General features: G+C 58.7%; 2 protein-coding genes across 29 annotated transcripts; one reads left to right on the top strand and one right to left on the bottom strand.

Annotated features, from left to right (window-relative positions):
* Position 1: 1 nt before the first annotated feature.
* Positions 2-5,461, bottom strand: CFL1 (cofilin 1). 10 transcript variants are annotated; one of them, XM_045372146.2, is made up of 5 exons: positions 2,804-3,001; positions 1,750-1,860; positions 1,116-1,423; positions 835-911; positions 2-634 (listed from the first exon to the last, which is right to left on the bottom strand). In XM_045372146.2, the coding sequence occupies exons 3-5, from the start codon at positions 1,373-1,375 to the stop codon at positions 522-524; spliced, it is 450 nt and encodes a 149-aa protein (XP_045228081.1). In that variant the 5' UTR covers positions 1,376-1,423; positions 1,750-1,860; positions 2,804-3,001; the 3' UTR covers positions 2-521. The 10 variants fall into 10 exon arrangements, with proteins under 10 accessions (XP_045228081.1, XP_045228079.1, XP_045228082.1 ...); XM_045372144.2 differs by having other exon boundaries at positions 2,109-2,839; XM_045372147.2 differs by having other exon boundaries at positions 2,287-2,839.
* Positions 5,462-5,713: 252 nt separating this feature from the next.
* On the top strand, positions 5,714-11,624 carry MUS81 (MUS81 structure-specific endonuclease subunit). 19 transcript variants are annotated; one of them, XR_012423068.1, is made up of 16 exons: positions 5,714-6,051; positions 6,136-6,265; positions 6,514-6,599; positions 7,159-7,257; positions 7,410-7,478; positions 7,643-7,728; positions 8,258-8,398; positions 8,603-8,695; positions 8,793-8,914; positions 8,997-9,094; positions 9,685-9,801; positions 9,904-9,999; positions 10,299-10,329; positions 10,404-10,507; positions 10,996-11,079; positions 11,171-11,624. XR_012423068.1 is itself a non-coding variant. In XM_015434433.3 (16 exons), the coding sequence occupies exons 1-16, from the start codon at positions 5,917-5,919 to the stop codon at positions 11,235-11,237; spliced, it is 1,656 nt and encodes a 551-aa protein (XP_015289919.3). In that variant the 5' UTR covers positions 5,714-5,916; the 3' UTR covers positions 11,238-11,624. The 19 variants fall into 19 exon arrangements, 13 of the variants coding, with proteins under 13 accessions (XP_015289919.3, XP_015289918.3, XP_073869271.1 ...); XR_012423069.1 differs by having other exon boundaries at positions 10,951-11,079; XR_012423071.1 differs by having other exon boundaries at positions 6,444-6,599.

Raw genomic sequence — 11,624 nt, 5'->3', positions numbered from 1 at the left:
CTTTTTATTATTGTCTTTTTTAATCGAAGGTCCCTTACTGGTCCTGCTTCCATGAGTAGCAGTGACCAGAGGAAAAGGGAGAGGAACCAGCCGGCACAGGGAGGGGTCATCTCCACAACATTCCATTTATACACAGAACTAAACAGACAAGCACAGAGTCACTATTGCGGTTAGAAGTTGGCAGCATGGGAAGGGGGAGGACCAGGTGGGGAATGGGGATGTTGTTAAAAAAAAATACAGGCTCCCCCACAACTGGGGTACCTGGGGGGAACTTGGTCTGCTTCAACCCAAGAGGAATCAGAAGATCAAAAGCAGTTTGGGAAAGCCAGAACCGTCAGGGATGGAGGGAGAAGGAAAATCCAGGGGGTGGGGGGGTCTGTTTGGCAACTGGGGTGAAGGGATTGCCCTCCCCCTGCTGGGATCCCCCCAGCCCCTCCGGTCTGGCAGGAAGGGGGCAGCCTGCAACCCCCGAGGGCAGGTGTGGGGCTGCCAGATGCTCCAGGCAGGGGGCCAGAAGGGGCTCACAAAGGCTTGCCCTCCAGGGAGATGACAGCACTGCCCCCCAACTTCTCTGCCAGGGTGCAGCGGTCCTTGACTTCCTCGTAGCAGTTTGCTTGCAATTCATGCTTGATCCCTGTAAGGAAGAAAGGGGAGCATCTGTGAGCAGTAAGCACTGGGGTGGGGGTAGTTTCTGTGGCTGGGAAGGAGCCAATCAAAGCAGATGGAAGGAACAAGCAGGCAGTGAAGGGGGCGGACCCTCTCTGGGTGCTGTTCACCCTACCCTGCAGCCAAGGTCACAGCAGAAAGGCACTCAGCACCAATGCTGGCCCTTACCTGTCAGCTTCTTCTTGATGGCATCCTTGGAACTGGCATAGATCATTTTGCTCTTAAGGGGCGCACACTCAGGGGCCCTGAACAGAAACATGAGTCAGGCAACTCGCAGCAACAGCAAAGCCATAGGTGACTTTGAGAAACCCTTGGGCTGGCAGTGAGGAGTCTTTTGTTACAACCCCCTCCCAATCCAAACCCACACCTCTGGGTTGACCAGGATCCACAGAAGTTCCCATCATGAGAAAGAGGGTAGGTGACAAGAAGTAGTGCCAGAATGAGCTCACCAGAAGATAAACACCAGGTCCTCCTTCTTGCTCTCCTTGGTCTCATAGGTTGCGTCATAGAGGGCGTAGCGGCAGTCCTTGTCTGGCAGCATCTTGACAAAGGTGGCATAGGGGTCGTCGACAGTCTGGCCCACATCGCCCACCAAGATCTCCTTGCCCTCCTCCAGGATGATGTTCTTCTTGTCCTCACTCAGGCAGAAGAGCACCGCCTTCTTGCGCTTCTTCACCTCCTCTGGCGTTGAAGACTTACGCACCTTCATGTCGTTGAACACCTTGATGACACCATCAGAGACAGCCACACCGGAGGCCTGGGAGACACGCCACGTATACCTCATCAAGAAAAAGACCCTAGGGAACTGCCCCTTGTTTTCTCAGAAGATCCCAGTCCGCGTCTTGAGTGGTCACTAGTGCCCTTCCCAAGGCAAGTCACTAGTTTTTCCACCCAAGCCATTCTCAAAGAACCAGATGGGACACAACCTCAGAATGGCAGCCATGGCCTCTGATCACCTAGTTCAACAACCCCTTCCCTCATTTTACGGGACAGAAATGGAAAACTCGTGAAAAGCAGAGCCTTGACCAAAATGTGAACCCAGAATTAAAAGATCCACCGGCTACTGACTCACTTGCTACTCACCGTATTTGCTCTCAGCCTTTGGATAAAACTGGTGACTTAGAACTTCAGATATGGAGGACCCAAACACCTGAGCCAAGACTCCTCTTCAGAAAGAGCCAAGACCCCACAATGCTAGATGGGACCCCAAGGACACTAACAGTTACAACAAACCCACCAGAACTGCTTGATGCAGTGTTACTACACAAACGACCCCTGTTAGCTCCTAGTGTCTTTCCCAACCAAAACAAGAATCACAACCCCCAGTAAGGACCCTGCCCGACAACTCCCTTCTTCCGGGAATAGTGCTAGGCCCCAGAAGTCGCTGGTAAAAACATGCCAAACTCAAGTGCCCAGAAGCCTCGCGATCTTTAAACTCCTACTCTGCGTCGTGCTTGGCAGTACCCGAGCCAGGAGGGGGGGGCAATCCACGGTAAATCTGGTCCCCCGAACTCCCCGGAACTGCAGAGGAAGCCGGCCACGTGACTCGATAGCTTCCGGAGTAGGCGGGGAAAGGAGATCGGCTAGGTCCGGCCCCCTCCCCAATAGAGAACGGCGTACCCGAAAAGCAGCAGCATCTCCAGGTCCCTAACCCTGTGGAATCACCTTAAAACAACGGATGTATCAGACCTATCTGCTGCAGGCAGGAGCCTGGGTACGCTACATAACCTTCGGTTTTCTCAGCCCTCGGGCCGTATACAGGGGGCGGGGTGGTTTCCGGGCGGTGCCCGACTGGGTCACTTCCCTAAACTCGGCTCCACCCTCAGGCCCATCCGGGAAGGCCTGGCTGGCCCAAGGCTTCGGCACCCGCGGCCGGGCCTGAGCGTGCGCGCACGCGCCGGCAGACAGCGCCGTTCCAGCCCTCGCCCAATGCACGGGTGAGAACGCAGCTCGTTAGATGTGCTCCCGAAGGCGCTGCGGTCTCTGCGATGCCCCCTCTAAGCCTTGCGGTGCAAGGCCCTAATCGCAGGCACCCACGCCCCAACCGGGACCCCGTCTTCCCAGCATCCCCCCTCGCCGCGCCAGCGCCCGCCCCTCCCGGGCGCAGGCATCCCTGCCACCTGCTCCCGAGACGGACCCGGCTGCCGAGGGAGGGTGACGCGCAGACAGGAACAGCCTTGGGTGGGGCGCGCGCGCCGAGATCTCTCGCGCGCTTTTCCCTCGCCGCCCCCGGGCCGGGTTTGGACGCCGCGTGCTGCAGTCGAGAGCGCGCCCCTAAGAAACGCACGACGCTGGTCGTTCCGCGAGGGGCGCGCCAGCGCGCGCCCCGGACCCCTCCCCCCACGGTCGGTTTCCGCGCGGGCGCACCAGCGGGTGGGGGAGGGGAGCCCAGGGGGCGCGCGAACGACGTCCAGACCGGCCCTCCCCGGCGCCCACGGGCGCGCACGCGCATTCCGGCACCGCCCGCCCCTCCGTGCGAGACCCTCATCCCGCCCGGGGCGCTGGGGGAGGGGTTGCGGACATCGCTCCCCCGTCGCCTCCTGCGCGCAGGCGACCGACCCGCAGCCGCCTCCCTCGGGCGTAGTGGCTTGCCGCTCACCATGTTTCCGGAAACGAAAAGGAGCGGGCACCGAGAGCCGCAGTAGACAAGAGCGCTGCAGACGCTGCCGGGACCCGACTGAACGCGGCCTCTCCCGGCCCCTTCCGTTTAGTAGGAGCCGCACAATGAGGGGCGGGGCGGGCTTCCGGCGCTCCCTCCGCGGGCCGACGGGAAATGGAGTCCGCGGGCCCTGCGCCGCCGCCTCGCTGGCTCGCTGGGTAACGGAGTCTTCCCGCCGGCCAGCCCGGAGCTGCAGTGCATGCGGGGAAATGTAGGCCCGGGTTCCGGGCGGCACCGCACCGCGCAGCGCGAGCCCATTGGTCCAATTTCCCAGGAACCGCTCTGAACCCGGCGAGGTGGCGCTCAGTAAAATGACCCGAAAACGATCCCCGACTAAGCGGCTCTTTATCCCGCAGCAAAACGGCTTTCTTAAGACCCATCTGGTATTATCTGGATCCGTTGGCCTGAAATTCTTGAGTGAGGTTAGGGTTTTGCTTTTCTGAATCGAAGCAACTATTGATTAGCCTGGAATCCCGACCTAAAGCAAAGAAAATCACAAGTATGAAGGCGTCATCGGTCGGATAACACTAGTACTCCACATGTGCAAAGCCACTCGTCTCCTGAAAAAAAAGGCCATGTGCAACGTCAGTAAAATAAGAATAGGAGGAAAAGGCACAGGGGAAAGGTACAAGCAAATCTCTGAGAGCTTTGTTCTTGTTTAAAGATGTTTGGCAAAGTCATGAGGCGATAAAGGGTAAAGACGAGGCTTTGTGCATTCAATTCAAAGCTTCTTTATGTGCCTTTTACGTGCCACTGAGAAAAAATAGATATTAAGCCAGACTTGCACCCAGCTCTCGAGTTGATAGCCAGATACGTGGTTATTCTAACACCTGAAAAACTGAGACAGGATCTATGGTAGTATATGCCTTAAAAAAAAAAACGAGCGGGGGACTCCGGGATGATTTTGTTGTCCTAGAACAGTGATCACAGCCTCACACTCTGCAGGAAGAGAAGACTGGGTCGCAAACAAGCCAGAGGCAAACCCAGAAAGGGAACTGGGGACTCTAATCCTATAAACGGAATTAAGGGTGTAAACGGAGAGCGATGCCAGGGAGTGGAGTACCTTGCAGAGCATGCCGGGGGTTGTAGTCGGGGACATTCCACTGCACCGCCCCCGCCTGGGCTCCCGGCGCTCCAGGTGGAGACAGCAGCTTGACCCCCGCCTCCCGCGAGCGGCCCTGCATGAAGACGCTAGCGCCCCCTTTTCCGAGCCTTAGAGTTTCCAAGAGCAACGGGGAGAGGGAGGGGGCTTCGCAGTTACCCTGGAGACGCGCTCCCGCCCGCCCCCAGCCGCGGGATGCCCTAAATGTCCTTATTAGGACATGAGACTCGAGGGGGCGGGGTCAGCCCGACCGCCGGCTTCAGGCTCCTTATAAGGCCGCGGCGGGCAGGAGGCGGGAGCCGGAGCCCATTGGTCCAATTTAGCCCGGGTGGGGCTACTGCGCCGTGGGCTAGGCACAGTCCTGAGGGGCGGGCCTGGAGCTCCGGCGCCCACCTCTCCCTTCCTCACAGCCTGGAGACCTGCGTCTCACGACTTCCGGTATAGCAGCTAGATGCCGGGTGCTGCTTCGAACCCTGGCGGGTCGCCTGTGTCCAACTCAGTTATACATGTCCTTGAGGCTTCTCAGGTTGAAACCCTTTGTAGGGTTTCCATCTTCAACCTCCCTGGGGGTCTCCCACTTCCGATTAGCCACAAAAATGACGAACTGTTCTCCCCTCTACCTGTGTCTGGGCTTCTTAACCCGCAGCCTGCTCCTCCGCCCCGGAACCCAACCACGTGCCCATCTCAGGCCTCCCCAACTGCCAGGGTGCCCAAGCACCTCTTACTTACAGTCCTCCTTCCTCTAGGCCTCTGACCCCCGACCTTCCGAGTCCTATTTTAGGCCTTCTCTGCACGTCCCCGACTTCCTTTCCACCATACACCCTGTATCCCGGGGATGAGGATGACCATTTCCTCCAAGGATCCTGCAGCTCCTCCTGCCTTACCTTTGTGTCCTCATCCCCAGCACCCATTTCTGGGTGTCCTTCCCACCAATACGTTTGCACCCGTTTGTCTCCCAGCCCTCGCCTCTCCTGGACTCTTTTCAAGACCAGTCTCCATCTCCAGCCTCCTTCAAGCTTGAGGCTGAAACTGGCAATCTTAAGAGACTTAGAGTGGCCAAGTTCAGGTTAGTCCGTTAAGCGCCGCCCAACCAGTCCTCCCCGTCACAGGGGGCGCTGTCCGCCTTCCTCTCGCCTACACAAAGATGACCCCGCTCTCGAATCTGGGGTGACAGGAAGGAGTCGGTCCAGGCTCCGGGGGCTGGGATTGGGCGCGTCCCGAAGGCTAGCTGGAGTGGTGCCGAGGGGAAAGATCGTTTAAGAGACAGCGCCCCTCACCAACCACTTAGAGCAGCGCAGGGGCGGGAGGGCGGCAGGCTCTCCTCTCGTTAGTGCCCCGTGTGTTTGGGGCCCTGTGATCTCAGCGGTCCTGCCCTCGGCCTCCCTCTTCTCCCGCCCCGCCCCGGGCCAGGTGTTCGAATCCCTACTCCAGAACTGGCGGCGTCCCAGTCCCGCGGGCGTGGGGCGCCGGAGGACCCGCCCTCGGGTTCATGGCGGCCCCGGTCCGCCTGGGCCGGAAGCGCCCGCTGCCTGCCTGTCCCAATCCGCTCTTCGTTCGCTGGCTGACCGAGTGGCGGGACGAGGCGACCCGCAGCGGGCGCCGCACACGCTTCGTGTTTCAGAAGGTGGGTCCTGGCGTGGCCCGATGGGAAAAGCTGCTGGCCAGGTCGGGCCTGCCCTGACCAGGAACCCTACCCCTGCCCGGCCAGGCGCTGCGGTCCCTCCGACGGTACCCACTGCCGCTGCGCAGCGGGAAGGAAGCTAAGATCCTACAGCACTTCGGAGACGGGCTCTGCCGGATGCTGGACGAGCGGCTGCAGCGGCACCGAACATCGGGCGGTGAGCGTCTGGGAAAAGGGTCAGTGCTCCCCTGCCTCCCCCCAGGTGCAGCTTCCGTACTCACCTGGAGGCCCTTAGCTTTAAGCTCCCCACTCCTGTCCAAGTTGCCGTTCGGCCTCGGGCTAGTGGCTGGCGCTCCCTGAGCCTCCCTCACCGGTTTCACTTATCATCTGAGCAGGTTGCATCCCAGACCTTCGCAGCTGCCGGATTCCGTGGAGTGTGGAGTTGACTCTCTTCTGCTCCCGCAGGTGACCATGCCCCGGGCTCGCCATCTGGAGAGAACAGTCCAGCCCCCCAGGGGCGACCTGCGGAAGTCCAGGACTCTTCCATGCCAGTGAGGAAGGGGCAAGGGGAGCGGAAGGCAAAGTGGGAGTGCGGGAGTATGATTTTCTGGCTTGGGAGATTTGGCAAGCCTGAGTCCAAATCTCACCAGTGATTCCTGGCCTTGAGCAAATGACTTACCCTCTTTTTGACTTTTTGACTTACCCTCTTTTTGACCCTCTTTTTGACTTTTTGAATTAAATTCACATTTAATCTGTGAATAGGAATATTGGTAACAGCCAACAAGAGAATTCCATAATCAAGCTACTTAGGGAGCCCAGCTCAGTTAGTTACGGGGTCACCATTATTGAGTTTTCCTGTCTAATCACACGTGTTCTGCAGCGCGTGGTAGAACTGAGGCCAGGCTGGGCAGACACCCCCACCCGCTGCCCGGAAACTGCCTGCTGTCTCATCGCACATTTGCAGTGGGCCATCCCATCACCTGGCCCGTTTTACAGAGAAGGAAACTGAGAGATAACTGAGTGACTTACCCAGGGCCACAAAGCCTGCTGGGGACTTACTCGAAAATGACTGGCTGGCTTTCACGTTCAGAGCTCCTCTGTACCTTTCAGGTTCCTGCCCAGTCCAAAGCTGGAGGCTCTGGCAACTACTGGCCAGCTCGGCACTCAGGAGCCCGAGTGATACTGCTGATGCTCTACCGAGAGCACCTGGTGAGCACTGGGTGGAACCATGGCAGTGGGGTGGGAAGTTCCCAGAGGTGCCTAGCCCTGGCAAGGCAGGCAAAGATTATCCCAGCCACCTGAGCGAGATGAGGAGGGTCCCTGGCACTGAGCCTACCCTGTCTCTTCTACCTTGGTTTCAGAATCCTAATGGCTACCACTTCTTAACCAAGGAGGAGCTGCTGCAGAGGTGTGCTCAGAAGGCCCCCAGGGTGAGCACAGGGATTGGGGAAGACAGGCCCAAGTGGCTCTGGAGCCCACCAAAGACTGCCTTTTCTTGCAGTGGGCCCGTGTGTGGCCCGTGGCTGGGGACACAGGGAACATGGACTTGTGGTGGTACCAGGTGCTCTCTGACGGTCTCTTTTCTGATCCACAGGTAGCCCCTGGGAGTGCTCGACCCTGGCCAGCCCTCCGCTCCCTCCTCCACAGGAACCTGGTCCTCAGGACACACCAGCCAGCCAGGTGGGGCCAACTGCAGGAGATACAGGAAAGCACACATGAACTTCTTAGTGGGGCCTTAGAGTCACTCAACAACTCCCAGAGCTGATGCTGTTGAGGTTGGGGGCCTTTCCTCAGGAGCCCCCACTGTTGGAGTACCTGGAGGGTGTGAAACCGCAGATGCGGGGGTGGGAGGGTGCCGTGGTTATTGGAGGAGTAGAAAGACTTTTCAGAGGAGATAGCGTTTGACACGTTTTAGGATTTGGCAGGTAGAGATTCAGGATAAGTATTTCGAGGAGGAGGAAACAGCATTAGTGAAGATAGGAGGAAGGAAATCGTCTGAGACACACTTCTTGCAGACCTGAGAATGGAGCTGAGCAGGTCCAAGGAACTGCTCTAAGAGCCAAGAAGACCAGGAGCAGCAGGAGCCACTGGGGTCATTTGTGCAGGGCGCCAAGGGGGCGGTGAGGCCAGCCCAGCTAGGGGCAGGCAGGAGAGCCTGCCAGGAATGAGTGAAGAAGGGAGAGCTGTATTTTTCCCCTCTGCCTCCCAGGTACTCATTGACCCCAGAGGGCCTGGAGCTGGCCCAGAAGTTAGCCGAGTCAGAAGGCCTGAGCTTGCTGAATGTGGGCATCGGGCTTAAGGAGCCCCCTGGGGAGGAGGCAGCAGTGCCAGGAGCAGCTTCAGCAGAGCTGTGAGAAGGAGGGCGGAGGAGGGGGGAAAACAGGGAGGTGGGGATGGGAAATGAGGCCAAAACCCCACCTCTATCCATCACCTGTAGCTGAGCTGTGGCTGCCTCCCTACTGTAGGTGGGTGGTGGGTGTCGGGTGGCATGGGTGTGGGGCAACTGCCCTAGCACAAGGGGTTCTGGCCTCACATACCGATACCCCCCACTTAGTGCCAGTGAAGCAGGGGTCCAGCAGCCACCACTGGAGCTGAGGCCTGGAGAGTACAGGGTGCTGTTGTGTGTGGACATTGGCGAGACCCGGGGGTGAGTGAGGTGGGGAGAAATGAGGTAGATGATCGGAGGAGGCTGGGGGGTAGGCACTGCCCTGCCCTGATCTAGGATTCCCTCCTTGCCACTCCAGGGGCGGGCACAGGCCGGAGCTGCTCCGAGAGCTACAGCGGCTGCACGTGACCCACACAGTGCGCAAGCTGCACGTTGGGGATTTTGTATGGGTGGCGCAGGAAACCAATCCTAGAGACCCAGGTGAAGGGCCGTGGGCAGGCTGGCACCAGGGGCAGGGCCTGGTGGGTGGGGGATCACAAGCTAACGGCTGGCTTGTCAGCAGCGAGCCCTGGGGAGTTGGTACTGGACCACATTGTAGAGCGCAAGCGGCTGGATGACCTTTGCAGCAGCATCATTGACGGCCGCTTCCGGGAGCAGAAGGTAATTTTGCTGGCTTTGCCAGGCTTCCCTGACTGCTCTGAGGCCCCCCTTTTCAGCCCAGAGCAATCCAGGGGCACTTCTGGCAGCCTCCTTGAGGCAGAGCCCTTTGGAATCCAGCCACATCCACCATGTGGTTGCTCCAGAATCAGACCCCCACAGGCCTGTCCAGGTACACAGTAGGAAGCCAGGTACCTGCATTTTGGGGCTGAGCTCAGGAGCATATTAAAGACCTCTTGGGTACCGAGCCCCTGCAGTCTTGGATAAACAAGGCTTAAACCTCCAGAATTGGAAATACAGAGGCCGTACCTTGGTACTTGCTGCTGGGTGGACCCCCTAGTCACAGAGGCCATGTACCGGCCCAGGGGAGGCTTGAAGGATGTTGAGAGATGGAGGAAGGGCTTTCTAGACAAGAGTGTCAGCATGAGCAAAGCTGTGGAGGCCCCTCTGAGGCAGGTGGAGAGGCTAGGGAGGATGCAGAGGCTAACTGGTGGGAACAGGGTCGTAGCACCATTTTGAGTGTGACATCATGGACGCCCAGGCATGTGGTCATCCAGCCTGACCCTCCCTGCCCACTCTGTCCACTTGCCCAGTTCCGCCTGAAGCGCTGTGGCCTGGAGCGCCGGGTATACCTGGTGGAAGAGCATGGCTCGGTCCACAATCTCAGCCTTCCTGAGAGTACGCTGCTGCAGGCTGTCACTAACACTCAGGTGAGCAGGGAGGGCAGGGCCAGGCAGGCAGGGGCCGCTGTGGTCCATGGTTCATGGTCTGGGCCAGGAACCACCTTCCCTCTCTTGGGTCCTCTTCCCCAGGTCATTGATGGCTTTTTTGTGAAGCGCACAGCAGACATTAAGGAGTCAGCTGCCTATCTGGCCCTCTTGACGCGGGGCTTGCAGAGACTCTACCAGGTGAGCAGAGGCCCCTGTCCCAGTGTCGGGACACAGCCCACAAGGAATTCACCTTGCCTGGGCCCTGTGCATCCCCAAAAGAAGCAAGGTGGGTGAGATCCCCATTTCTCAGGCTGGCCCCCCGAGGCTGAGGACTAGGCAGGGGCTGGCTGGAGTTGTCCCTTTGAGCTCCAGCCTGGCCTCAGTCCCTTCTTCCCTCAGGGCCACACCCTACGCAGCCGCCCCTGGGGAACCCCTGGGAACCCTGAATCAGGGGCCATGCCCTCTCCAAACCCTCTCTGCTCACTCCTCACCTTCAGTGACTTCAACGCAGGAGCCATCAAAAATAAGGTACCGTCTCTGCCCAGCTTCTCGGACGTGGCCTGGCCCAGACCCCCACTGATCCAGCCCTTCCCCAAACCCAGGCCCAGTCAGTGCGAGAAGTGTTTGCCCGGCAGCTGATGCAGGTGCGCGGAGTGAGTGGGGAGAAAGCAGCAGCCCTGGTGGATCGATACAGCACCCCTGCCAGGTAGGCCCTCGAGGGCCCTTAGGTGTCCTCAGCCCCTGCTCTCCGTGCATGGAATTCACCTTAATCCATGCTTTGTGGAGGGAGCTTGGCCTTGTGTGGGCTGTGCAGACCAGAGATGGACAGATCCCAGGGTGCTCATGGAGGTCAAGCGGGGAGGAAGCCAGCAGACCCACACAGTGTCCCAGGCATTGGAGGCCACAGGAGGGAGGGAAATGTCCCACGTGGTGGCGAAGAGGCTTCTTGGAGAAGGGGGCTGGGCCATTAAGGGGAGTGAGGGTGATGGTTTGGAGCCTTTGCTGGTTTTGCCTCAGGGTTCCCACAGGGAGGGAGGACAGCCAGGCTGGCCTGGGGCCTTGAGTGCCAGGCTCAGGAAGTGGGGCAGTGCCCCAACTCTTCTATCCCATGCTGACCCCTCTGCCTGGCCCCTCATGGTGCTGGCCCAGAGTGGGCCACCGTCAGCCTCAGAAACTCAAGCCCCTGTCCCCCAGCCTCCTGGCCGCCTATGATGCCTGTGCCACCCCCAAGGAACAAGAGACACTGCTAAGCACCATCAAGTGTGGGCGTCTACAGAGGTGAGGGCAAGAGACGGAACCTGGAGGGAGTGGTGGGGACTGGGGCTGCCCTAGGCCCAGGGCGTGACCCTCGCTGCTTCTCTTCCTGCAGGAATCTGGGGCCTGCTCTGAGCAGGACCTTATCCCAGCTCTACTGCAGCTACAGCCCCCTGACCTGAGCTTATGCTGTGAAACAGCCCCCAGCCCCCATCTGTACCCCCACGCAGGCTAGCCAGCCTTTTAACAACATCTTTTGTGGTAAAATTAGAATCTAAGTGTTTGCAGCCATATGTGTTATGTAGAAGATGCCTGGCCCTGGGGACCTTGTGAAATACGCAGGAACCAGGGATACCGTCTGGACCAGTGGTTTTTAAACAAAGCTGCTTAGGACCTGGGATTGCCTGGTCAGGGAGATGGAGTCAGTGGGGCACTGCAGCTTTGAATCGATTTTATGTCATCAGTTGGTCCTCATCAAATAAAACTTCCTTAGGAGTGCAGAGGGCTCATTGGGAAAGTAAAAATAATAAAAATAAATAAAACTTCCTAAAAGAAAAGCTTGAAAACCA

This window comes from Macaca fascicularis, chromosome 14 (assembly GCF_037993035.2).
Source record: "Macaca fascicularis isolate 582-1 chromosome 14, T2T-MFA8v1.1".
NCBI classification, from domain to species: Eukaryota; Metazoa; Chordata; class Mammalia; order Primates; family Cercopithecidae; genus Macaca; species Macaca fascicularis.
Note: the sequence above shows the minus strand (reverse complement) of the source record. Positions and strands in the feature narration are given on the sequence as shown.

What these genes read in the sequence shown, in the direction of transcription:
- MUS81 (XM_015434432.3), top strand. Translation starts at nt 5,917, where the DNA reads ATGGCGGCCCCGGTCCGCCTGGGCCGGAAGCGCCCGCTGCCTGCCTGT. An exon ending in CACGCTTCGTGTTTCAGAAG is followed by an intron (nt 6,052 to 6,135) that starts GTGGGTCCTGGC and finishes CTGCCCGGCCAG; the next exon opens with GCGCTGCGGTCCCTCCGACG. An exon ending in GACATTGGCGAGACCCGGGG is followed by an intron (nt 8,696 to 8,792) that starts GTGAGTGAGGTG and finishes TTGCCACTCCAG; the next exon opens with GGGCGGGCACAGGCCGGAGC.
- CFL1 (XM_005577221.4), bottom strand. Translation starts at nt 3,268, where the DNA reads ATGGTGAGCGGCAAGCCACTACGCCCGAGGGAGGCGGCTGCGGGTCGG. An exon ending in CACCCTCCCTCGGCAGCCGG is followed by an intron (nt 1,424 to 2,803) that starts GTCCGTCTCGGG and finishes CGTGTCTCCCAG; the next exon opens with GCCTCCGGTGTGGCTGTCTC. An exon ending in CATCAAGAAGAAGCTGACAG is followed by an intron (nt 635 to 834) that starts GTAAGGGCCAGC and finishes TCTTCCTTACAG; the next exon opens with GGATCAAGCATGAATTGCAA.